We start from the raw sequence: 26,341 nt of genomic DNA, 5'->3' as shown, positions 1-26,341 counted from the left end.
ATCTACAGACCCTATTAATATTGTAATCTGCTTTTAATAGGAGTGCTTGGCACTTTGCAGACTGATGTAGTTGCTATGATATGGTTAATATTCTCAGCTAAAACGGCTCTTCGCTTTTTGCACCTAAGCATTGCATCCGGGAGGCGTGCACCTTGCACCGGGCGGACCACGCCCCAGGGAAAATCCAAGTGTGGAACGCAGACCCTCTATATTAGAGCAGCGGCGCCGACGCACAAGGGTTACCCTGTGGGAGGCCGTCCATGCGCCTGCGCGGGGCGTCGCTTCGCCCCGCCCCAGAAGCGGGGGTCAGATGACCCGCCCAACCGGTGTCGGCCTATAAAAGCTCGGGTGTTGACGTCAGCGTTCTCTTCCGCCGTCGTCGCCGCCATCCTCGGCGCGGCTAGTCACACTCGGATCTGCCTGGGAGAATCCACCGACATCCGCCACCATGGTGAGCAGCGCTGTTCAACGGGCGGCCTGAATCGGCGGCGGGGCCTCCGTAGGGCCGGCCCTACCAGGCCTGGAGAGCTGTGGCCTCCCTGACTGAGAGGAGACATGGCGGCGGCGGCGGGGCCGGCGGGCTCGGGGCTGGGGAAGCGGCTGCCGCCATGTCTGCGCGATGCACTGCTAGCCGAGCTCCGCTTCCGGGGGCGCCGCCTCCTCCAGGACCCCGGGCCCGGCTGGAGCTGGGGCGGAGGCGGGGCGGGGGGGTATGATGATGTGGCAGACGCTGTAATGGCGGGCGCCGCGGTGCGAGCGGGGAGAGGGGAGCCGCCTTATGTAACCCGTGGGCTGGGAGTTTGAGTCCGATTTTCTGTCGGGAGCCGGGGGAGGCAAGGAAATGGCAAAAGGAGAGAAGAGTAAGACCTTTAGAAGCGTCTCGTCTTCTGACGTTGTGTAACCTTGGTCCTCCCTGTACCTCCTGGCATATTTAAGAATCAGGGGCAGGGTGCGTGGCTCTACCTGATTGACCCCCACCCTGCACAGCGAGAGGTGACCTTGGATTTTAAAGAGGCCCTTTGGTTGGGGGAAGGCTGGGGGTATAACCAGTGGCAACACAGTGGGGGGAACTTCAGCTGGACCCTAGATACGTCAATATACTATAAAGGAAATCTGCTGTCATTCTTTGAGACTTACTCCCCAGTACTCATTCTGGGTTGTGACAACCAGCGTCTGGCTTTTCAGGGACGGGGTGAATTGCACTTTTAAAGGGGTGTCAACAGAGAAAGGGGGATCTGGGTGGGAGTTGAGGCAGCGCCAGGACCAGCTCCCTCTGGCCATGGCCTAGCAGTCTCTATCGATCAAGGTCTCAGTGCCAAGCCTCATTCCTGGAGTGCCGGGCCATCCTGAGTCGTCCCCCCGCTCCCCCCCGCCCAGGTGAACTTCACAGTAGACCAGATCCGGGCCATCATGGACAAGAAGGCCAACATCCGAAACATGTCCGTCATCGCCCACGTGGACCATGGCAAGTCCACTCTGACGGATTCCCTGGTGTGCAAGGCGGGTATCATAGCCTCCGCCCGGGCTGGGGAGACCCGCTTCACTGACACCCGGAAGGACGAGCAGGAGCGTTGCATCACCATCAAGTCGACGTGAGCAAAGCCTTGGCACCCTCTGGACAGGGAGGGGGGAGGTGCTTACTCTGAGTCCTTGGGCGGTGGGTAGCGAGGACAGACAGTAGCCAACCCTTTCCTGACAGGTTTCTGGGGAGATGAGCACATTGGGGCTGGGTTTTTGGACTGTGAGAGACAATGGGGCTTCAGCTAGTGAGATGGGAACCTTTGTCTCCTGTGGGAGAGGCACAGTGATGGGTGGTATTAAGGGGATTTGGAGAGGAGGGGGGCCGAGGGGCTCTTGGCATTGTCTGGAGAAGTCTGGGTGGGTGCTGCTGGCATCCAAGGATGCTGCTAAAGGTCTTGCCTTACCTATGGTGGCCCCCTGTGAGTTTTCTGGCCCCAGACGTTAAGAAGGTGAGAAAACCTCCCTCCCCCACAAAAAAAGAAAAAAAAGAGGCTGTAACAACAGTTGTTTTCATCTGGTAACATCTCCTTGGTCATTGGCTCTGAGGCTCGTTTCAGCTGGGGAGGGAAGGGTGAAAGGTAGTCTTTGGGGTTTCTGGATCTTGCCTGATTGTGTAGCAGCTCTTTGAAATCAGGTGTGTTGAGCCTGAGAGGAACCAGGTGGACTCTGGTACCATTGCACCTGTACCAGGGAGGTGGTGGTTCCCGGCAGAGGGTGCTGCAGAGGTAAATGTCCCTGGATAGGATAGCTCTTGTGTGGGAAGTCTGCAGTTCATCTCTAGGGATGAGTAATGCAGGGGGAGGAGACAGGTTGCAGCATCTGTCTGGCTTTTTACTGGATTACAGCCTCACTTCAGGATCAAGAGCATCCACCCTGACTCCCGTGGGCAGGAACCTGATGGACCACAGGGCTAGTGGGAACAGGTTAGGAGCCAGACTGAGGTGTGCCTCCATCCGGGTAACCTGTTGCAATCTCTCAGGGCCATTTCCCTCTTCTACGAGCTCTCAGAGAATGACTTGAACTTCATCAAGCAGAGCAAGGATGGCTCTGGCTTCCTCATCAACCTCATTGACTCCCCTGGGCACGTGGACTTCTCCTCAGAGGTGACAGCCGCCCTCCGTGTCACCGATGGTGCCTTGGTGGTGGTGGACTGCGTGTCGGGTAAGCAGCAGGCTTCCCCACGGATGGCAGGGAGCCTGGGGCTGTCCCCTCTTTGGCCGACGGAGACGCCTCATCCCCTGCTGGTCCACAGGCGTGTGCGTGCAGACAGAGACGGTGCTGCGCCAGGCCATTGCCGAGCGCATCAAGCCTGTGCTGATGATGAACAAGATGGACCGGGCCCTGCTTGAGCTGCAGCTGGAGCCCGAGGAGCTCTACCAGACCTTCCAGCGCATCGTGGAGAATGTCAACGTCATCATTTCCACCTACGGGGAGGGCGAGAGCGGCCCCATGGGCAACATCATGGTAAGATTGCCTGACTGCTGAAGTCGGGGTCCCTTGGCGGATCGCCGTCTCCTGCTGTGTTCCTAGTACCCCCTCCCGCTTCTCCCACCGGGTGGGCAGCATTCCTCATGCAGATTGGAAGGGTTGTGGTTTTCTCCTTCAGGGCTGCCCTTGGGAAACCACTGTTGTGAAGCCATGGCCTCCTGGGGATTCTTGGGAGGTTGGAAGGTGAGGTTGCCAGGAACCTTGGAATGGCAAGAAGGCTGGACTTCGGTGGAGGCTGTGGGGTAGCAGCTCAGCCTGCTAACAGAGGGGCATGGGGCAGTGCCTGTGGCATCATCGCACACCCTGTCGTGATGGGGGCAGAGCTGGGCACCCTGTACATGATGACTAAAATTTCTTCACTTTGACCTGACGACTGTTGAAGAAATCCAGTGTCTGAGGGCCGGGGTGCTTGGGGGCTTCATTGATGTGGTTTGTGTCCAACTGTCCCAACTCACAGCTTTCTCCTGCTCTCTCAGATTGACCCTGTCCTCGGTACTGTTGGCTTCGGGTCTGGTCTCCACGGCTGGGCCTTCACTCTGAAGCAGTTTGCAGAGATGTACGTGGCCAAGTTTGCTGCCAAGGGTGAGGGTCAGCTGGGGCCTGCCGAGCGGGCCAAGAAGGTGGAGGACATGATGAAGAAGCTATGGGGAGACCGGTGAGTGCTGGAGACACAGCCCAAGTGTCCGTGGGGTCCTTCACACCTGCATCCCCCCAGATTCCCCTAACTTGGGTTGAGTCTTGTCTGACAGGTACTTTGATCCAGCCAACGGCAAATTCAGCAAGTCAGCCAACAGCCCAGATGGCAAGAAGCTGCCACGGACATTCTGCCAGCTCATCCTGGACCCCATCTTCAAGGTGAGCTGGCGTGTGCTTGATATAGGTAGGCGTCCCTAGGGCTGTCCTTGGGTTCCCTGAGAATCTGGTACCCAACCTGCTGCAGCCAGTAGCAAGATGCCGTGGGGCAAGGCAGGGCCAGGCTGCAGAGGCAGCTCCTGGGACAAGGATGAGGCAGCATGAGGTCAGAACGCCCTCAGGGTTCCACCCTGACAGGGAAGTCTCCCTGCCCCCTGGGCTTCATCATCAGGGGGACCATCAGCCTCCCTGACTGGGCAGCAGGTGAGATGAGGTAGGAGGGTCTAGGGTTTGCAAGCCTGTGAGTTTAGTGAGTGTATGCTCAATATCTGAAAATAGGAAGGGTTTTTTTTTCTTTTAACAATCTGTCGAGAAGTGTCCCCGTGATTTGCTTAATTGGGTCAGGCCTTTGGCGGTAAGTGAAGATGGCCTTTAAAGCTCCAGAGCAGGAAGCAGGTAGCTGCAGGCTTCCAGTATGTTCCCAAACCCACTTTGCCATGTCTCTTGGGTGTCAGGTGTTTGATGCAATCATGAATTTCAAGAAAGAGGAGACGGCAAAACTAATTGAAAAACTGGATATCAAGTTGGACAGTGAAGATAAAGACAAAGAAGGCAAACCACTTCTGAAGGTGAGTGGAGCGGCCATCCTGTGAATCCCCATCCCAGCTTGAGTGCCATTTTCTCAGGTAATCAGACAGCTGGCTGTAAGGGTCTCAGTCAGGGCTCCATGCTGGGCCCAGGCTTATATTAGAAGTATCACCAGCAGGAGCTCTGTCACCAGCAGGGATGGGTAGGAGATATCAGCTGTTTTACACTGTTCTTCTAGATTCTTTCTCAAGTCATTTTTTTTGTCCCTCTTTCACATCCCCTACTTTAGGCAGTGATGCGCCGCTGGCTGCCTGCCGGGGATGCCCTGCTGCAGATGATTACCATCCACCTGCCCTCCCCTGTGACGGCCCAGAAGTACCGCTGTGAGCTCCTGTACGAGGGGCCCCCAGACGACGAGGCCGCCATGGGTACGTGGGGTGTGCCTGCATTCTGGGGTTAGAACGCTGGGCAGAGCTGCAGAATTCTGGAAAGCTGAGCTGCCAGGGAATCAGTTTCCCCTGTGGGGGGTTCCTTTCTCTCTCCTCAGGCATTAAAAGCTGTGACCCCAAAGGCCCTCTTATGATGTACATTTCCAAAATGGTGCCGACCTCTGACAAAGGTCGGTTCTATGCCTTCGGCCGGGTCTTCTCAGGGCTGGTGTCCACCGGCCTGAAGGTCAGGATCATGGGGCCCAACTACACGCCTGGGAAGAAGGAAGACCTATACCTGAAGCCAATCCAGAGGTGAGGTGCTCCGTGAGGCAGAGGGTGCCCAGCAGCCTCCCTTTCGTCCTTCAAGCCAGTGAAGGGGGAAGGGTGAGGGTTATCTGAATGTAGACTTGGCCAGGGGAGGCCCACCAGGAAATAGTGTCTCCTCCTCCCCACTAGGGATTCACAGTGAGACACAGCCCGGAGTTGGGAAGCAGTTAGGCTGAAATTATGGTGGCAGCATACATTTTAAAATACCCAGAGAATAGGCTCTGACCCTAGAGATGTCATGTGGCGGGTGGCCACCCAGTCCAGGTGTGGGTAGTGGGAAGAGCCTCCATTCCTGCTAGTTCCTCGGGGCCCTGACTGTATTGCGACCTGCGAGTGCCGCCGGTTTCCCTGTGGCACGCATGTCTGGCCTGGGTCAGGGTGCAGAGTCCTGCACAGCGCACGTGTTAGTGAGCAGGTGGTTCTGTCCTGGTGTGCAGGAGCCAAAACTGTCATTGAGACCTGGGTCGCAAGATAAATTCAGAGCTTGGCCCAGGGTGGGGTGGCACTGCCCCTTCAGACAGGAAGACAGCCGCAGGCTCCAAGACAAAGGAGGCTTGTCTTTGGTCATTTGGGGATCTGCCACCCCAGTGCCGATGCATTGTGGCCTTTTGTGTCTCCCCCAGGACAATCCTGATGATGGGCCGCTACGTCGAGCCCATCGAGGACGTGCCTTGTGGCAACATCGTGGGCCTGGTGGGCGTGGACCAGTTCCTGGTGAAGACAGGCACCATCACCACCTTCGAGCATGCCCACAACATGCGGGTGATGAAGTTCAGCGTGAGCCCTGTCGTCAGGGTGGCTGTGGAGGCCAAGAACCCGGCCGACCTGCCCAAGCTGGTGGAAGGCCTGAAGCGGCTGGCCAAGTCGGACCCCATGGTGCAGGTGGGTGGGTCCCGGCTGGAGGCGGACACCTGCGGCAGTGGTGGTTTGTTGGCTTATGCCGTGTGGCTGAGCCGAAAGATTCCGCTGGCTTCTCACACAAGTAGAGATTCCGTGTTGAGAAAACCAGCTGTGCTGGGTACACCTGCCCTGGTAGAGGTGCTGCCCTTAATTTAAATGGTGGTTTTCCACCCAGGAACCCGATTTCTTTCGTAGGCTGCTTGGGTCTTTACAGGCTGGTTGTGCACGGAGGGTCCTTACAGAAGGTTAATGTTGAAAACGAGTAAAGAGGATCCTGCTGTCTTCCCCCCAAAACCCCATTTTGGGAGTCTGCCTTTTCCATCTGGAGGAAAGCTTGGAGCCCGCTTTCTACCTGTCCCTAGAATCCCTTGGGTTTCCCACATTTGTCCCGGGGTCTGTGCTCAGGCTGACACGTGGCCCTTTTCAGTGCATCATTGAGGAGTCCGGGGAGCACATTATTGCGGGTGCCGGGGAGCTGCATCTGGAGATCTGCCTCAAGGACCTGGAGGAGGACCACGCCTGCATTCCTATCAAGGTGAGGCCTGGCGCTGCTCTGGTGGCTGGAGGCCCCCTGTCCTCAGGACGGAGGGCAAGGCAGGGCCCTGGGTCCAGGCTGGGCTCTGAGGGGCCCATTGACTGGGCCACTCAATTCTCTGTCCTTCCATCCGTTACTGCCAGCTGATCTGTGCTGTCGTGACACCAGCTTAGATGCGTTGGCAAGGCTGGAGTGTGAGCGGTCTGCTTCTTAACAAATTTTTTAAAAAGCTCTTGGGAAGTGCAGACACTGAGGCTTATGTAGCCGGCCCCACGCCCAGCTGGTGCGTTCTGGTTTCCATTCTCCTTTTTTTCCCCCACAGAACTGAGCGCAGATCTGTGTCTGTTCTCAGACGTGGATTTGGGTTTCTTTACGTGTGGTTCTCTCTGTTAAGCTTCTGTCTTTTTGTTTCTCTACTTATAGGAATGAAATTTTCTTTTTTCAGGTACGGTGACAGCTTTTCCCCATTATTCTCTATATTAGAAAACTAATATGCTGGGGTGTGGGGTTAGGCCTAGCACTTGTATCTTTTGAGATTTTTTTTCCCAGTTAATACCGCATATGTGGAGTTTCACTGTTTCACCAGCCCTCTTGGCAGCGGGCTTCCTTCTACAAGGGAGTACCTGCACACCTCATGTTTACACAGAAGACGTGCATGGCTCTGTGCCGCCAGATCAAACTCGCTCTGTTTTCTGTGCCACTGCCACTGTTAAGTGGGCCTCGTTATTAGGAAGACCGTCTGTTAAGATGCCTCTCAGGTGTCTGGTTCCTGTGGCAGACCTGACCTAACCTGCATGCTCCTTTTGCAGAAATCCGACCCAGTTGTCTCATACCGAGAGACCGTCAGTGAGGAGTCTAACATGCTCTGCCTGTCCAAGTCCCCCAATAAGCACAACAGGCTGTACATGAAGGCACGGCCCTTCCCCGACGGCCTGGCCGAGGACATCGACAAGGGCGAGGTGTCTTCCCGCCAGGAGCTCAAGCAGCGGGCCCGCTACCTAGCTGAGAAGTACGAGTGGGACGTGGCCGAGGCCCGCAAGATCTGGTGCTTTGGCCCTGATGGCACCGGCCCCAACATCCTCACTGACATCACCAAGGGCGTGCAGTACCTCAACGAGATCAAGGACAGTGTGGTGGCCGGCTTCCAGTGGGCCACCAAGGAGGTGAGGGGCTGCTCAGGCACAGCTCTGGTGGGTTTGTCACTGGGGCGTCCTCCTGTCCTTGTTTCCTTGTTGGCAGGGTGGGGCTGTGGTCCTGCCTCCTGGGAAGGGGACCCTAGGGAGGCTGAGATGGTCCCTGTCGGTGAGACCTAGAGGAGCTGGCACAGACAGTTCTGGCTGACCTGTTCTCAGGAGCTGCAATAGAGGCGGTTTCTTGATGGTGTTCCCCTTTCTCCATAGGGGGCGCTGTGTGAGGAGAACATGCGGGGCGTGCGCTTCGACGTCCACGATGTGACACTGCACGCGGACGCCATTCACCGCGGTGGCGGCCAGATCATCCCCACGGCCCGGCGCTGCCTGTACGCCAGCGTGCTGACTGCCCAGCCCCGGCTCATGGAGCCCATCTACCTTGTGGAGATCCAGGTGGGGAGGCCTGGCCCCCCCAGCTGCTGCTCCCGGTCCCACCCTGCCCAACAGCTGCTAATAGCCCTTCTTTGCCTGACAGTGTCCAGAACAAGTGGTTGGTGGTATCTACGGTGTGCTGAACAGGAAGCGGGGCCACGTCTTTGAGGAGACCCAGGTGGCTGGCACCCCCATGTTTGTTGTGAAGGCCTACCTGCCTGTCAATGAGTCCTTTGGTAAGTGCCAGTCTGGTGTGGTCCTCAGATGCCTGCTGCCTTTGGGGTGGAGCCCAGCAGACATTCAGCCCATCTGGTCTAGGACGGGACGCATTTCTTTTCTTTTTTTTTTTTTTATTATTTATTTGGTCGTGCTGGATCTTAGTTGCGGTAGGCTTGCTCCTTAGTTGTAGCTCACGGGCTCCTTAGTTGTGGCATGCGAACTCGTAGTTGTGGCATTCATGTGGGCTCTCTAGTTCCCTGACCAGGGATTGAACCTGGGCCCGCTGCATTGGGAGCGCAGAGTCTTAACCACTGCGCCACCAAGGGAAGTCCCAGGGGCCCAGTTCTTTCTTGTTGTGCATGGCACAGGGTGGGTCTGATGGGAGCTGTTGCTTTCTGCATCGCAGTTGTGGAGGAGGAGGTGCCTGTTTCTCATTTGGGCCTCTGGACTGTTGAATTAGGGGGAAGGTCCTTGGGCCTGTAAATCTAAGAGCAAAGCCTGCAGAGAAGCTATGCTGGAGCCCCTGGTTCATCCTGAGAAGGAGCAGGTGGAGACCAGAGGCCCAGGAAGGGCCAGCCTTGCCCCACTTATTAATCAGTAGCCTTTGAGGGAGCCTTTGGGTGAGGGATAGGATAATGGGCCTGACATCTGACATGAGCCAGGTAGTCCAGACTCAGTGATCTTCTGGTGTGGTGTGGGTCTGTGTTCCCACCTTCCCCTCCTGGCCTCCGCCAGGGAGCCGTGAGGCTGCCTGGGCTGCCCGGTGAGCGCCGTTTCTGTGCCTCCTACAGGCTTCACCGCTGACCTGAGGTCCAACACGGGCGGCCAGGCCTTTCCCCAGTGTGTGTTCGACCACTGGCAGATCCTGCCCGGTGACCCCTTCGACAGCACCAGCCGCCCCAGCCAGGTGGTGGCAGAGACGCGCAAGCGCAAAGGCCTGAAGGAAGGCATCCCGGCCCTGGACAACTTCCTGGACAAGTTGTAGGCAGCCTCCCCGCAGCCCGCTGCCTGGTGGGACTCGGGCGCAGCCCCTGCACCCAGGGACAGGTGACCACAGCAACAGCCCCACATTCTCCACGACACCTTGAGGCTGTCCAGACCCAGTAACGCTCTGCCTGACAAGTTTCTGGGGCCCACTCCGTGCCATCGCTCAACATGAACACTTGATGCCGTTTCTTTCGATATTTATTTCTAGATTTCAGACGCAACAGAAGTGCCCTCACGGCAGGGACTTATCTGGCCGGTAGGGATGGGGGAGGAGATGGGACACCCAAAGCTTTTTTGTTAAGAGGGAAATTCACATGTCCAAAAAAAGTTAAAAATAAACGCATTAAGAGGTTTATTTGGGTAAATGGCCTGCAGTGGATTTTCCTCCGGAAAGGGGGAAGGAACAAGCGGGTAGATGTTCTCTTTGGACAGAAGCTAGAAGGCAGGAAATCCTGTGCAGTGTCACCATGAGCACCTCCAGCTGTATTAGTGCCATTGGAATAATAAATTTGATATGGTGGTGATCGTGCATGCGTGTCCATGGTCTTTCTCCATCCGCTCAGGCTAGAATGGACTCCCTGTGCCGGTGAGCAAGGCCATTGTTTACGCTCCAATACACAGTGTTCAGTATCACCTCCAAATGTCCAGGGCTGAGGCAGAGGTCCGTGAGACTTCACGTGATCCAGGCGAGTCCAGTTGTCCACCTGTCACGTGGGGCCAGCTGGTGGAACTGTCCTACATCCGTGCTGTTTGCAGGGGCAGCCACTGGCCTCGTGTCTACTGAGCATTTGAAATGGGGGTAGTGCAAGCCCAGGACCGTTACTTTTAGCTGTAAACATATTTCCATAGTCTGATGACGCTGGTGCTGTCTTAGCAGTCAATGCAGGCTGGGAAAATTGCCCATGTGCTCAGCTTTGTCCCATCAAAACTTCCCTGTGGTTACTGCAGTGCTGACTAGCACCCTGGGGGCTGACTTGTGCCTGGGTTGTGGGAGGAGCCTCAGTCTAACTTTCATGCTAGGAGCCGCTCTTTGAACAAACAGCAAGGATTCCTTTGTAGGATTCTCTGGATTTGTCTATTCAAACTTTACTCTAAAGATTTGTAACGTTATGCGTGGGTTATCACTCTACATGCCTGTCCTCAGGAAGGCGGATGGGGACAATGAGGTGCTGGTGTGGGGTTCCAGGCCAGGAGGGTGGCCATTGTGCTCCCAGGCTGCCCAGACCTATACCTCCACTAATATGTGTCTTGTTAAGGTATGGAAAGGGGAGGAAAAGAGCTGTAGAAACCTGATGAACGTTGCCTAGAGCCAGATGACCAAGGTCAACATCAGTGATAAGTCAGGATGATACTATGGACCCTTGATAAGGAGTGATGAAAATGGCACTGTATGGTCTTCCTAAAACCCGTCACCCCTCTTTAACCACAAGAAAGACAAATCCCAATTGAGGAAGTAGACCAATCCTCAAAACTGTCTAAGTCATCAAAAACTGGGAAGTGTGAGAAGCTCAAAGCTCAGAGGAACCTAAGGAGACATAACTAAATGTGACGCGGGATCCTCGAACAGGAGAAGGACATTAGGGAAAAACAAGGAACTCTGAATAAAGTACAGACTGGTTAATAACGTATCACTCTTGGTTCATTAATGGTGACAAATACAAGATGTAATAGGGGAAACTGGATATGGGAGAAAGTGCTGCTTTAGCTGTGCACTGAAGTGTGCTTAGGAGTTAGGAGTGGAGGAAGGCGGTTCCCAGGTAGGAGGAAGAAAGAGCTGGTGCCATCTCAATGAGATGCTTGAGGCGAGAAGGCAAATGGTGTTGGGGTGAAAAAGGGCGGGAGGGGGTTGCACGAGGTTAGGGTGGCCAGCAAGGACCAAAAGACACAGGTCCGTGTCAGATGGTATCTGAGCTAGTTCAGCGTGGGCTTTGGGTTCGGGCCTCTCTGGGAATGAATCTCAGTTACGCCTTTGCCAGCTGTGTGACTCCGGGTGGGTTACCTAACCTCTCTGGGGTCTTGTTTCCCTAACTATAGAATGGGTAAAATATTAATGTATTTTACCTCCTCGGGTTGTTGATTGGTACGCAGTAAGGCTCAATCAATGCTAGCTGTTACCATGTATCTTGAGCTTAAAAGGAGTCACAAAACAATCCTCAAGGGGCTTCCCTGGTTGGCTCAGTGGTTAAAAATCCACCTGCCAGGGCTTCCCTGGTGGTGCAGTGGTTGAGAGTCTGCCTGCTGATGCAGGGGACACGGGTTCGTGCCCCGGTCTGGGAAGATCCCACATGCCGCGGAGCGGCTGGGCCCGTGAGCCATGGCCGCTGAGCCTGCGCGTCCGGAGCCTGTGCTCCGCAACGGGAGAGGCCACGACAGTGAGAGGCCTGCGTACCGCAAAAAGACAAAACAAAAAAGAATCCGCCTGCCAATGCAGAGGACACGGGTTCGAGCCCTGGTCTGGGAAGATCCCACATGCCGCGGGGCAACTAAGCTCTTGCGCCACAACTACTGAGCCTGCGTGCCACAACTACTGAAGCCCGCGCGCTTAGAGCCTGTGCTCCGCAACAAGAGAAGCCACCGCAATGAGAAGCCCGCGCACCGCAACGAAGAGTAGCCCCTGCTCGCCACCACTAGAGAAAGTCCGCACTTAGCAACGAAGACCCAACACAGCCAAAAATAAATACATAAATAAAAATTAAAAAAAAAATCTCAAGCATTAATGGCAACACCAGACCAATCTCCTAATTTGCATCTTTATGTATTTGGAATATGGTTAGCATTTTACAGAGAAGTAAACTGCCACTCAGGGACTAAAGCAGGCCAAGGGTTCACCTCACGGCTGTCATGCCGGAGCTGGGCCTTGGATTCGCGTTATCTCATGCCCAAGGTAGGCAGGAATAGGGATGCAGGATTTCAGCATCCCGCCTCCCAGCTTCAGGACCCCGGTCAGAGGAGAACGGGCGGGGCGGTCCAGGGGCCGGAAGTCGGAAAGCCGACTTCCGTAAGTTTGACAGGCGTTCATTACAGCCAATCACCTGCGGGAAGCCTAGCCTGTGCCAAAGGCGAGGCAGCATTTTGGTGAGGAGGGCGGGACGCGCGAGGGCCTGGGCCTGGAAGGCGGCGGTGGGCGGGCTTCACGAGCGGCGGGCGCACTGACCAATGGGTGGTGGGCTCCACCTCTTGGGGGCGGGCCCTGGAGGGCGCGGTGACGTCGCACGGGTCGGCGCGTCGAGGCAGCCAAGGCTGCGGGGCCTGAGGACGCGGCGGCGGGCAGCGCGGCTGAGGGGCCGGTTCGCGGCGCGGGGCCGAGGAGGGTGCGGAGCGGGCTCGGTCCGAGGCTGGCGGGTTGGGGGGGTCCTTGGGGATCTTAGCAGGGGGGTACGTTTGGGGACCCGTGGGATGACTGGGCGGGAGAAGAAGCTGGGCCGGGGCCTGTGAGGGGCGTGGTGGTCTCTGGGACGCTGGAGCAGGGACGTCAGGGGCTGGGGAGATCATTGAGGCGTCTCTGAAGGAAGCCGTCGGGGTCTGCCTTGGAGCTTGGGAGAAGGTCGGGGGAGAAGGACGATGGAGGAGACTCTCAGCTGTGGCCCTTTGAGGAGGCCCGTTGGGAGTGTGGAGACCGGGGTGCGGCCTTTGAAACCTGGAGGGGTGCCTTCGGGGACGGGGGGAGGAAGAAGTTAGCTTTGCTAGAACGGTGGAGGTCAGGGGAAGCAAGAGCGGGTCGGGGCCTTTGGAGGAGCTTGGAAACTATTGTCCAGTTCCTGGGGAATTCAGGATTGGGGGGAGCAAGAGATTACCCACAGCGCTGCAGAGGGTCTTAAGAGACCAGCCGAGGAGGAGGGGTTAGTGGGTAAGGGAAAGAGGGGTTGAGGCCGCTGATGGGTAGGGAGATGGAAGCGTGTTGGAGGTCTGGCAGGGAATCAGGGAGCCCCAGCGTTTGGGGGTGTGAAGAGTGTGGGGAACTTGCAGGAGTGTGTGGGGCTCTGGACAAGCAGGTTGGGAGAAGCCTAGGAGGGAGAGGCAGAAGAAGACTGCGGTGCTGTGTGCGGAAGCAGAGGTCTGTGGCTGGGAGCTATGGGGGTGGAGGTGGCACAGCTGGGCTAACACTGACCTCAGGGCGGTGTGGTATCTAAATGAGCCTGACACATGGAAGTGCCCCGCCCACCAATTGCAAGTGCTTTCTACAATGACCGTGGAATTTCAGCATGGTGTGATGTGAAACCTCTTTTGGGGGAGCAGGTCACTCCATTGACCTAGAAGTAATGGCTGGCATCTCACTCGTTTCTTATTTCCCTGTCTCCTCCTCCAGGGTCACGGCTAGAGGACTCCCTGAGGTCCTGTCCCCCGGGCCACTGTGACTGGGTTTGCACTGGAGTGGAAGGTGCTGGAAGGCAGACCAGCCGCTATGTCCACATTCAGGCAGGAAGATGTGGAAGACCACTATGAGATGGGGGAGGAGCTGGGCAGGTGAGTTCTCCCCTCTGATGGGGCTCCGACCAGGGGAGAGACCCGCTGTGGGGTTTTCTGGGTGTATCTCCTCTCCTGTCCTTTATCCCACTCTCCAAGAAGGGATGAGTTGATATCATGTGCTGTGGAACGAGTTTGGGCTTTGGAGTCAGTCAGTCTGGGCCTGGAATTCTTGCTCTGACATCCTCTGTGCATTTCCTTTGGGGAGAAACATAACTGAGCACAAATGGCACCTAATACGGTGCTTGGAATTGGCGTGAGAGCAGTAGATGTTGGCAGGTTTTGTTGGTGAGGGTCTGTCCCTCTCTTTAATCCTCTCTTGTGGGAGGGCAGTTGAGCCTCCCCGGCTCTCGTACGTTTCCAGGGAAGGCCTCCCGTCTGGGCCTACACCCTTGCCAATGGTTGGCATTCTTGTGGGAAAGAGCGGAGGTTTCCCGATCCAGCCAGCAGCTGATTTCCTGCTGGGCTGGGCCTTGGAGCGTCCCCTGGGAGTGCCCTCTCCCCCCCTCCCCTCAGACCTGCCAGGCACCATCCTCCCCCCCACCCCACAGAGCTTCAGACCTTATTTGGTGAGTTTGTTGCTGGCCAGCCCCATGATGTCACCAGAATGGAATGTAAATAACTGAGCCATAACTGAGCTGTTCATCAGGCCTTTGCTGAGAGAGTGTATGGGGCTCATTTAGGATTCTGAAGTCCCTCCTTTAGGAATTTCCTCCGATAGAGTGGTAGAGAATGCAGGCCGTCTCCCCACCCCCAAAAAAGTCTCAGACTCTGTTGTTGAAAATGTATTAGGACCTGCTGCTGAGAGTAGTTTGGCAAAAGTCAGCAAAAATACCATGTATGTTCCCTTTAACCCACTGATTCTGCTGCTAGGAGTTAATTCCGTGGAAGTAGTACGTACATGGACCTAAGGATCTAGGGACAGGGAGAGTTGCTATAAGGACTTTCTGTGAGCAAAAGACAGGAAGCCTCTTCAGTGCCTGTCACAGCACCATAGCCTCATCGATGGAATATTACGCAGCCATTAAAAAGAGCCTGAAAAGAAACAAAATTGAGTTATCTGTAGTGAGGTGGATGGACCTAGAGTCTGTCATAGAGTGAAGTAAGTCAGAAAGAGAAAAACAAATGCTGTATGCTAACACAGATATATGGAATCTAAAAAAAAAAAAAATGGTTCTGAAGAACCTAGGGGCAGGACAGGAATAAAGACGCAGACATAGAGAATGGACTTGAGGACACGGGGAGGGGAAGGGGAAGCTGGGACAAAGTGAGAGAGTAGCATGGCCTTATATATACTACTGAATGTAAAATAGATAGCTAGTGGGAAGCAGCCGCATAGCACAGGGAGATCAGCTCGGTGCTTTGTGACCACCTAGAACGGTGGGATAGGGAGGGTGGGAGGGAGACGCAAGAGGGAGGGGGTATGGGGATATATGTATATGTATAGCTGATTCACTTTATTATACAGTAGAAACTAACACACCATTGTAAAGCAATTATACTCCAATGAAAATGTTAAATAAAAAAAGGAGCCCAGCAACTTGTATAATGCAAGCCTTGTAGGGAGTTTATTGAAATTTTCTAGTAGCTGTGTCAATTTTAATAATTTTTTTAATAATTAACCTTTTTTAAATTAAATTTTAAAAATTTATTTATTTGGCTGCACTGGGTCTTGGTTGCGGCACGTGGGATCTTTGTTGCGGCATGCGGGGTCTTCAGTTGTGGCTTGCGGACTTCTTAGTTGTGGCGTGCATGAGGGATCTAGTTGCCTGACTGGAGATCGAACCCAGGCCCCCTACATTGGGAGCGTGGAGTCTTAGCCACTGGACCGCCAGGGAAGTCCTAATTTTAATGATTTTAATAATGTATTTTATTTAACCCAATATGTCAAACTGTTATCATTTTGCTTGTGATCATTATAGAAATTACTAATGAAATAGTTTACTGCCTTTTATTGATGTGCACCTTTGAAATCTGGTGTGTCTTGTACACTCACAGCACATGTCAATTCGAATGGGCTGGACAGCTTCCATGTGGCCAGTAGCTGCCATCTTGGACAGCGCTGCCCTATGTAATGATCCGGAACATTCTTGGAGACACATAAGGTGAAGGATTAATGCCACAGAACACTGTGCATACTGTGCTGCAATTTGTATAAATTACAGATGTTTGGACATCTGAGTCCTGGGCTGTTTTTTTGTTACATTTCCATTCATCTGTGAAAGGCCCTGCCAGGCAGGTACTGTTATTATCCTCATTTTATAGATAAAGAAACTGAGGCTGAGAGCAGGGAAGCGTCTTGCCCAAGGCTATACAGACTAAAAGTGGCCAGGCAGGATTCAGACCTTGAGGCCACGCCCTGCCGGCTGCAAAGCCCAGGCGTGCTGGAGCCAGTGCTGGAACCAGAGGTGGGCGTCCAGCTTCTTCTGCCTGTCTCGAGCAAAGCACGGTCATGTTTCCTTGTCCCAAGAGTCACGGGCTGAATGAACTGGGAGTGAGTTTTTTTGTGCGCCTGTGCAGATGTGTATGGAGGGTTCTTTCCTCCTAATTCAAGTCACCTGGACAGTCTTGGGAAATAAATGAATCTGTTGTTGGTCATTGTAGACCTCCAGCCTGGCTTCCACGTCATGGAGAGCTGTGTGTGTCTGTATTCGTCAGCTCGGGCTGCTGTAGCAAAGTGCCTCAGACTGGAGGGCCTGAACAGTGGAGGTTGATTCTCTCACGGTGCTGAAGGCTGGACGTCCAAGGTCGAGGTGTCAGCAGGCTTGGTTCCCTCTGAGGCCTCTCTCCTTGGTGTGTAGACGGCTGCCTTCTCCCCATGTCCTCACATTTTCTTCCTCTGTGCATGTCTGTATCCTAATCTCCTGTCCTTATTATAATCTCCTTATAAGGACACCAGTCATACTGGATTAGGACCCACGCCAGTGATCTCATTTGTACTTAATTACCTCACATTTTGAGGTTCTGGGGGTTAGGATTTTGGGGGACACAATTCAGCACCTAACAGTGTCTTTGTCCCTCTTCCCATGAACTCTTTCTTTGTTAGTTTTTTTGTTAGTTCAGCTTGGAATAAAGCTAGAGGGGAGAAAAATCCTTGTATTTGAGAATTAGGCCACACGTCCAGTGCTTAGCAGCGTTCCTGGCACGTGGCGAACACTCAGCCCTCGAAGTTATTACCGTCAGGCGTCATCGTGGGATGGAAGGTGGACCTGGAAGAACTTGCTTGGTTGATGTCGGCAGAGGGGAGGGGGAAAGGGCTTTCAGGTGTGGGGAATGTTAGCTAAGATGTGGAGGTGGGGGCAAGAGCATAGCGTGGATTTCTGAGCGGGGGGCGAGGCTTGATCAGGGACACTTGACACTTCTCGTCTGACCTGTGCTCTTGGCTTTTATACTAGTGTTTGAGTGTCTTGTTGCTGCTGTAACAAATTACCAGAACTTAGTGGCTTAGAAGAACACCCATTTATTATCATAAAGGTCTGGGAGTCAGGAGTCTAAAATGGACCTGCAGGGCTGGTCCTTCCGGAGGCTCCAGGGCAGCATTGGTTCCTGCCTTTTCCAGCTTCTAGAGGTGCTGCATCCCTGGCTCGCAGCCTCTCCTGCATCCTCACAGCCAGCAGCGCAGCATCTCCCATCTCGCTCTACCTCTGATCCTCCCGCCTCCCTCTTACAAGGACCCTGTGATGACACTGGGCCCCCCAGGGAATCCAAGGTCATCCCCATCTCAGGGGCCTTAACTTAATTCTGTCTGTAAAGGCCCTCTGCCCCATGAGATGACGTGTCCACAGGTTCTGGGGATTCGGATGTGGACCCTTACTTAGCCTACCTTGGTTGGTAATAATTTGCACTCCCCACCTTGATCCTCACCTGCCTGAGTGTGCTCGGAGCATGTCTGCAGTGGTCTGCCGTGGGCGCCTTTGTGTCTTGATGCTCACGAGGGCAGCGCTTCAGGTGTTTGCTGGCTGCAGGTGGTCCTGGGCATCCCAGTGAGGTCCACTTACTGGGACACACCCAGTTGGGTCCCTTGGCTTTTCTGAGGGCCCTGCTGGCTTGGCAGAGGCGCCCCTCACTCGTTTCTCGTTCTGTCTGGCCTGTCCTCCCTGTGCTGTCACCAACTTAAGAGACCCCTCCTGTCCCCAAGGCCCGTCTGCACAATTCCTTCCTCTGCGTGCTCGTCCCCCATTTCCACAAGATGTCACGTAGTCACCTAGTCTCCTTTCCCTTGACCCCCAGTGGCGCCTGGTTGATGTTTCTTGTCTGGAATGTGTGCCTTCTGTCTTAGAATTAGTTTCTCTGCTCACGTGTGTGTTCACGTATCCTCTGGAGGCTGGGGTGCACGACCCATGGCCTTTGGGCCACATCCGGCCCTCACCTAGTTCAGTATGGCCCGCCCACAAACGTAGGATGGTTTTTTCCTTGTTTAAAGGGTTATAAAAACACACAAGAATTGTGACAGAGACCACATAGCCCGTAAAGCTTAAAATATTTACCCTCTGGCCTTTTTCACTCAATTCTTGAGTGAAAGCAAGTTAATGTAAGTTCCTAGATAACGAAAGAATACGGACATTGGACAGCTCCCTGGAGTGCAGTAAAGAGAGTTTCTCTTTCTCTTCAGATACCAGGGGTCTTGAGATACAAGTCACACACCATACAATTTACTCATTTAAAGTGTACAATTTAATGATCTTTCGTACATTCACAGGGTCTTACAACCATCACCATTAAATACTTTCAGAACGTTTCCATCACTCCAAAAGGAAACCTCATCCCCATGAGCAGGCACACCCCCATTCCCTCCCCCAGCCCAACAACCAGGAATCCACCCCCTGTGTCTGTGGATTTGCCTTTTCTGGACGTTTCCCACCAATGGAATCACACCCTGTGTGTCCTTCTGTGTCTGGTTTCTCTCACTGAGCATTGTGTTCTCAGGGTCCATCCACGTTGCAGCGAGTGTCAGTGCCTCTCTCCTCTTCATGGCTGAGTGATGTGCCCGTGTGTGGAGGGACCACATTTTGTGTATCCATCATCCGTTGAGGGACATTTGGGTTATTTCCATCTTATGGCTACTGTGAATAATGGTGCTGTGCACATTTGTGTGCAAGTTTCTGTGGAGCGATGTTCCTGGGTCCGATGGTAACTCCATGTTTCACCTTTTGAGGAACCGCCAGACTGTTTTCCACTGCGGCTGCCCCGTCTCACACTCCTACCAGCCATGCACCTGGGTTCTGGTTTCTCCACATCCTCACTCTTCTCTCTTGTTGTGAAAATGTGTGTACTTCTTTCACTCTGCCTATTGAATAAGCAGCTCTTTTTTTTTAAAGTGATAGACATCCTTTTATTTATTTATTTTTTGGCAGAGCCACATGGCATGCGGGATCTTAGTTCCCCGACTAGGGATTGGCCCCGTGCCCCCTGCACTGGGAGCATGGAGTCTTAAACACTTGCACTCCAGGGAAGTCCCTGAATAAGAAGCTCTTTTGAACTCAGTGGTTTTTTTATCTTTTCTTAGATTTTAAACAATGATGAAATAACGCTGTGAGAAGTTGAATCTTATAGAGTCATCTCAAATAAAAAGTAAAAACCCCTTTTCACTGCCCTCAGTCGCGCTCCTCAGAGATGTCTCTTGCTCACAGCTTGGTGTGTGTCCTTCAGACCTCTTTTCCGGCATCTACACACATAAACATACCTGTATAGGTGGGTACAGCATGTACCTTTTTTACCCAGAAAAATCTTGTTCCTTGTGTTATCCTGCAGTTGTCTTCACTGAGCCGGTCTTCACGGGTATCTGTCTTTTCTTTTCTTTTTTAAAAATTATTTTATTATTTTAACTGTTTATCTTTGGCTGCGTTGGGTCTTCGTTGCTGCGCATGGGCTTTCTCTAGTTGCAGTGAGCAGGGGCTACTCTTCGTTGCGGTGCACAGCCTTCACATTGCCATGGCTCTACTTGTTGCAGAGCACGGGCTCTAGGCACGCGGACTTCAGTAGTTGTGGCACACAGGCTCAGTAGTTGTGGCTCGCGGGCTCTAGAGCGCAGGCTTAGTAGTTGTGGCGCACGGGCGTAGTTGCTGTGCGGCATTTGGGATCTTCCCAGACCAGGGCTTGAACCCATGCCCCCTGCATTGGCAGGTGGATTCTTAACCACTGCACCACCCAGGAAGTCCATGGGTGTCTTTCTGGTCAGCACGTGGAGAGTCGTTCTTTTCCAAGACTGCGAAAATTCTGCCTGACTTACCATGATGGGAGTCCAGCTCCCTTTTGATAAACGTGGAGCTGTTTCTGTTCTTTCACTGCTGCAGAAACGCCAGGTAGCCACTGTATTATGCACCAATTTGCACTCGCGTGGGAGCACCCCTGCTGGGTGGGGTGCATTCTCCAGCTGGTGGGGTGCACCTCAGCATGGCGCCAGGAGCTGGGACGAATTGTCCCAGGAGGTTGCGTCATCCGAGCGCGGCCTGGTCCCAAGAGTCCTGTGTCCCTCTCGGCGCCCACTCCCCACTCTCCCCTCCCCCTCTGTCCCTGCAGCGGCCAGTTTGCGATTGTGCGGAAATGCCGGCAGAAGGGCACCGGGAAGGAGTACGCGGCCAAGTTCATCAAGAAGCGCCGCTTGTCGTCCAGCCGCCGGGGGGTCAGCCGGGAGGAGATTGAGCGGGAGGTGAACATCCTGCGGGAGATCCGGCACCCCAACATCATCACGCTGCACGACATCTTTGAGAACAAGACCGACGTGGTGCTCATCCTGGAGCTGGTCTCGGGCGGGGAGCTCTTCGATTTCCTGGCGGAGAAGGAGTCGCTGACAGAGGACGAGGCCACCCAGTTCCTCAAGCAGATCCTGGATGGCGTCCATTACCTGCACTCCAAGCGTATCGCCCACTTCGACCTCAAGGTAGCCCCGCTGGGCCCTCAGGACAAAGCTGGGGACCAGCCTGACCAGGGAGGGTGAGGATGGGGGCCGAGAGGGTCCACCTCCCCTCGGCACAGGATGTCCTTGCCCGGGGCACTGGGGAGACGGACTGGCTCAGGCCTGGACCTGTGCAGGGTCAGCTTGCACAAACCCCGCATGCTGGGATTGGGAGGTGCTCAGGGACAACCTGGTGCTGTTCCCAGAGGTGGCGGGCCAGCAGCAGCACTGCCTCCCGCCCAGCACCCTGCCTTCCCGCCCTGCCTCCAGCCAGAGAACATCATGCTCCTGGATAAAAATGTGCCCAACCCGCGGATCAAGCTCATCGACTTTGGCATCGCCCACAAAATCGAAGCAGGGAACGAGTTCAAGAACATCTTTGGCACCCCGGAGTTCGTGGGTAAGGCCCGGTGTGGGCCTTGGGGGCACTGGAGGATTTCCAGCTGGCATGGGGTGAGGCACGCCCACTGGCCTCAGGTTTCCCTTCCTGGCCCTGGCGCTGGACACGGGGAACTTAAGGCCTGGCGTTGGTGCTGTCACCGTCCCGGCTTTCCCTGCCTAGGGCCAGCTTTGCCTGAGTGGGCACTGTCCGCTGGTTCCCCCTTAGCCATACCCGGCACCTGACCCTGTCTCCCTGTCTCTGCAGCTCCCGAGATTGTCAACTACGAGCCCCTGGGTCTGGAGGCGGACATGTGGTGAGTGGGGGGCGGCGGGCCCAGGGCTGCCCTCGTTGCTTCTCCTCAGGGCATCCGCCATCTGTCCCCAGGAGCTGCCGGTCACAGCCGCAGGCCGGGGTGTAGCCTGTTCTCCTGGTCTTGGAGCTGTGGGGCAGGGGCAGGACAGACTGCTGCCTTAGAACAGGGTTGGCCGACGACCCAGGCCCATGAGCTCGGAATGGTTCTCACGTTTCTGGAGGGTGTTAAAAACACACAAACGTGTGGCAGAGACCATCTGTGGCCCCCAAAGCCCCGCTCAGCGTCTCGCCCTTTAGAGAAGGAGTTTGCCAGCCCTACCCTCGGCCACAGCAGCCCCATCGAGGGCCCCACGTCTGTGGTGCCTTTGGGCTCTGTCCACACCGCCCCGACCCCGGCCAGTTTGAGCCTGAACAGGCAGGTGTGGTCAAAGGCGCTTCCGTGTCCAGTCCTGAGACCCTCTGAGCAGAGCGAGGGCCTTGCTGGGGGCTGTGCAGCCCCTGGAGGGAGAGGGTCCCTGGGGCTGATGGGCCTGCTGCCGACCGGGCTCTGGGCCCCCCAGCCCCCTTGGGGCTCTGGGGTTGGGGTGCTGTGCCCCTGGCTGAGCTGACCCCCATCTCTTCTGTGTGTTCTCTTCCAGGAGCATTGGCGTCATCACCTACATCCTGTGAGTACCTGCTCGGCACTTCCTGCCCCCTCCCGGGGCCCTGCTGGGTCAAGAGGAGGGTAGGGAGGCTTCTGTGTGGGGACAGCAAGTGGAAGGCAGCACCCTCAGTTCTCTGACGTGTCGCGGCACTTGGGAACTCTGGATGGATGGACGAATGCATGAGTGAATGAATGAATTTGTGCAGGAGAGAGAGGTGTGTTCAGGAGAGTTCAGAAGGCAGGGCCTCATTGTGTGAAACAACCGTGCAAGGCCCTGGGCCGGGACGGCATGTCCCCGTCATCCTCCGGCTGGCAGCTCCTAGGCATGGTGGACTCAGTCACGGGCCTGTTGGAGAGTAACTCAGCCTCCAGCCCCTCCCCTTCCTGGAGGTCAGGGGTGAGGATGAAAGTTCCATCACTGTAACCCCACTTGCTGGTTCCCTGGCCACCGGCCCCCTCCTTAGGGCCGTTCCAAAGTCACCTCAGTGGCATCAACTCAGGTGTGGTTGGAGGGGGCTTGTTGTGAACAACAAAAACACTCCTTTCATCTCAAACCCCGAGCTGTTTTAGGAAAGGGAACAAAGACCAAATATTATAACAAGATGCTGCCACCTTGGGTTTTAGGAAATGACAAGGGTTTTTGGATCTGTGTACTGAGGATTGGAGTGAAGACCACATATACATTTGTCACCCTAAGTCACAGCATCACGTACCCATAACCTCACAGTGTGGTGCTGTGGCCTCAGTGCAGCATGTCTGGAAGACACATGACGTCTGCAGTGTCGGCCAGGACTCCCCACCACCTCCCCCCAGAGTTAGCCGTTTTCCCTCTAACTACTGCACGCTTCAGGGAAGTGCTTCGAGGCTGTGCGTCTGCGTAGCTGCCTTGAGATTCTGCAGAGATTTTGCCCACTCATTTCCGCACCCCTCACTGGCTGGGCAGTGGATTTTCACTGCCTCTGGTTGGAGGCTGGGCACAGTTGTGGTTGGTGGCCCGGGGCCCGGCATCGCCCTTCCTCCACGTCTGCCCCCTTTGTGGGCATGGCGGAGTCGGGTGGTGGCCTGGGCAGTGGCCTTGTTGTGGGGTGACTGCAGGGATGTCCGGCCCCACTGAGCCCGGTGTCTGCCTTCCAGTTTGAGTGGCGCGTCACCATTCCTGGGAGAGACGAAGCAGGAGACCCTGACCAACATCTCGGCCGTGAACTACGACTTTGACGAAGAGTACTTCAGCAACACCAGCGAGCTGGCCAAGGACTTCATCCGCCGGCTGCTTGTCAAAGACCCCAAGTAGGAGCGCTGGGCTGGGCAGGGAAGGCCTGGCAAGGCCCCCAGGATGGGCGCTCTGGCCGAGGACAAGTAACACATCCGTCCGAGCCGCCACCTTCCTGTTATTGGGAATTAGGCGCGGCTTCTGCTTTGGGCTGGAGATAGCACAGAGGAGTTAGGTCGGCCCTTTTTTTTTTTTTTGCGGGTACGTGGGCCTCTCTCTGTTGTGGCCTCTCCAGTTGCAGAGCACAGGCTCTGGACGTGCAGGCCCAGCGGCCACGGCTCACGGGCCCAGCCGCTCCACGGCACGTGGGATCTTCCCGGACCAGGGCACGAACCCTTGTCCCCTGCATCGGCAGGCGGACTCCCAACCACTGCACCACCAGGGAAGCCCGGTCGGCCCTCTTAAGAAGCTGTCCTTAAGCTTTGAATCTGTGGCCAACGTTTGAGATAGGAGGTTTTTTATAAGATTCCAGATTACTATTTGTTTTTTTTCCTAGAAAAAAAATCTAATTGTGCTGGCAGCACGGAGCCTTCATTCACACAGAGGTGCTCCCGTGGGCCACAGTCCTCCCCAGCCTCCTCCTATAGGTGCCTGAGTTGTGAGACCCCAGTGTTAGGTGTCAACACTGTGAATGAAACCCCTCAGAAAACATGGAGACCCTGGAGTCCGCACCCCCAGTCCCCCTGATGGGCTCCTTGTGGTTGGCCAAGCAGAGTGGAAGCTCTTCATGGTGCCTGTATTTTCACGGTCATTTCAGGGACTTGCTGCTGGGCTGGAGGGTGACTTTAGGGACTTGGGAGGGTCCCCAGGGGTGGGTGCCTGAGTCAGCCACAGGTGGGGCTGAGAGCCAGAGCTGCAGCAGGGAGAGTATGGCTCACCCCTTCCTGCTGTCTGTGTTGGGGAGGATGGTAAAGTGGCCTACGTGCAACTAACTAAGGTTGGGGGCTCTTCCAGGAGGAGAATGACCATTGCCCAGAGCCTGGAGCATTCCTGGATCAAGGTGAGGCAGTGGGGCTGCCCCCACGTAGGCATGGCAGGTGTGAGCAGCCCCTGGCATGGGGGAGGGTCCCCAGGGGAGCAGACCCGGACGGTGTGGGGTGCGGGGTGTGCATGGACGTGGTGTGGAGCCATCTCACGGAGGCGCCGGCTGGAGTCCACAGCCCCTCTGCACGTAGCAGAGCTCCCTCCCCAGAACTTCCCAGAAAGGGGTCACCTCCAGGCCCGGGTTAGGGTTGGCAACCTCTGTAAAGAGCCAGAGAGTAAATGCTTTTGGCTCTGTGGTCTGTGGCACGGCCAGGTAGTCTGCCATCCATTCTCGGCTCGGCTGTCAGAGCGTGGAAGCACCAGGAGCACGTGTACGAGAATGGGCAGGGCTGAGTGCCGACGAAAAGCGAGCGGAGGGCCGGGCGTGGGCCGGGGGGGTCTCCCCCTGCCGGCCCCCCAGTCCAAGGCACCCTCCCCTCCCGCTGCAGGCGATCCGGCGGCGGAACGTGCGGCGGGAGGACAGTGGCCGCAAGCCGGAGCGGCGGCGCCTGAAGACGGCCCGCCTCAAGGAGTACACCATCAAGTCGCACTCGAGCATGCCCCCCAACAACACCTACGTCAACTTCGAGCGCTTCTCCAAGGTGCTGGAGGAGGTGGCAGTGGCCGAGGAGGGCCTGCGTGGGCTCGAGCACAGCCGGCGCCTGTTCCACGAGGACATCGAGGCGCTGACGGCAATCTACGAGGAGAAGGAGGCCTGGTACCGCGAGGAGAACGAGAGCATCGGCCAGGACCTGCGGCGGCTGCGCCAGGAGCTGCACAAGACGGAGGCGCTCCAGCGGCAGGCCCAGGAGGAGGCCAAGGGCGCCCTGCTGGGGGCCAGCGGGCTCAGGCGCCGCTTCAGCCGCCTCGAGAACCGCTATGAGGCGCTGGCCAAGCAGGTGGCCTCCGAGATGCTATTTGTGCAGGATTTGGTGCGCGCCATGGAGCAGGAGAAGCTGCAGGGGGGGGAGTGCAGCCTCCGCTAGGGCCGCTCGGGGCACAGTGTCCTGCACCCCGGGGGGAGCCCCCCGTCACCCTGGTGTGGCCCTGGATGCGCTCCACATGGCCCAGGAGTCCACGGCTGAGGGGAGGGCTTTGGCCCAGCTCTGCACCAGGAGGATGTGGCTGATGTGGGCCTTCTCTGTGCAACCCGAGTCTTCCCCCCACAGGCCCCAGCTCAGCCCCTCCCTCCTGCATCTCGACTCTGGGGGCTTCTGGGACAGCATCACCACAGGAACTCTGCAAGAGGTTGACACCACCAAGGCAGCTCTGGCCGTGGTGGACACAGATGCCTCACACGTGGCAGGGTGTAGGGGTGGCAGCCTCCATGTGCAGGGCCTGGGTCAGCGGCTGCAGGACCTCCATGTGGTCTGAGTGCTTGGAGCCTTGGTGTGGGGACGGGGGTGTCTGAGTGCCCTGGGCTCGCCCCTGGGGCTCAGACTTGGAGGGGCCTCTGCTCGACACCCCAGCTCCTCCTGTTCTGGAGACGGATGGCTGCTCCTCCAGGGTCCGTGGTGGAGGTGGTCTCTGAGCCCAGCTCTTCAGATACCCCAGCCCCTCGCAGGGCCCCCAGCCTGGGGCTGGGCACCAGGGCCAGAGCTGAGGAGATGACGCAGCCCTCGAGGAGATGTGGGTCTAGGGGTTGTACTGGGGGCAGTGTGTGGCAGGGCACAGCGCCTGGATGCAGTAAAGGAAACATCTGCAAAGCTGAGTCTCCACTCTCTCCCTGAGGCAGGCCCGCTGGGGGCCAGGAAGGGGGGAAGAGCTGTGGCCGCCTGGAGCCTCCTGCAGCGGCAGGCTGTGGAACCATCCCCTCCTCTCCAGCTCCCTGTCAACGCACAGCGCTGACTCTTCGGCGGGGGTCCCACCCACTGCCCTGCCCCGTGTCACTCCCTCCCCCAGTGCTGCCTTCAGGACAGCACCTCTCGGGTGGGCCCCACGG

General features: G+C 56.0%; 2 protein-coding genes across 2 annotated transcripts; both read left to right on the top strand.

The window, feature by feature from the left end:
• The first annotated feature begins 371 nt into the window (after positions 1 to 371).
• On the top strand, positions 372 to 9,939 carry EEF2 (eukaryotic translation elongation factor 2). Its single transcript, XM_082835423.1, has 15 exons — positions 372 to 451; positions 1,378 to 1,592; positions 2,501 to 2,682; positions 2,774 to 2,985; positions 3,486 to 3,664; positions 3,759 to 3,864; positions 4,377 to 4,490; positions 4,739 to 4,877; positions 4,997 to 5,192; positions 5,831 to 6,089; positions 6,535 to 6,642; positions 7,452 to 7,805; positions 8,043 to 8,225; positions 8,308 to 8,440; positions 9,215 to 9,939. The coding sequence occupies exons 1-15, from the start codon at positions 449 to 451 to the stop codon at positions 9,406 to 9,408; spliced, it is 2,577 nt and encodes an 858-aa protein (XP_082691549.1). The 5' UTR covers positions 372 to 448; the 3' UTR covers positions 9,409 to 9,939.
• Positions 9,940 to 12,605: 2,666 nt separating this feature from the next.
• On the top strand, positions 12,606 to 26,061 carry DAPK3 (death associated protein kinase 3). The gene is made up of 9 exons (XM_082837303.1): positions 12,606 to 12,721; positions 13,717 to 13,874; positions 20,394 to 20,754; positions 21,040 to 21,169; positions 21,416 to 21,464; positions 22,102 to 22,128; positions 23,241 to 23,393; positions 24,331 to 24,376; positions 24,849 to 26,061. Exons 2-9 carry the CDS (start codon positions 13,813 to 13,815, stop codon positions 25,383 to 25,385), a joined length of 1,365 nt encoding a protein of 454 aa, XP_082693429.1. The 5' UTR covers positions 12,606 to 12,721; positions 13,717 to 13,812; the 3' UTR covers positions 25,386 to 26,061.
• The last annotated feature ends 280 nt before the right edge of the window (positions 26,062 to 26,341 follow it).

The sequence above is a fragment of the Leucopleurus acutus genome (genome assembly GCF_964270905.1).
Source record: "Leucopleurus acutus genome assembly, chromosome: 3".
NCBI lineage: Eukaryota > Metazoa > Chordata > Mammalia > Artiodactyla > Delphinidae > Leucopleurus > Leucopleurus acutus.
Note: the sequence above shows the minus strand (reverse complement) of the source record. Positions and strands in the feature narration are given on the sequence as shown.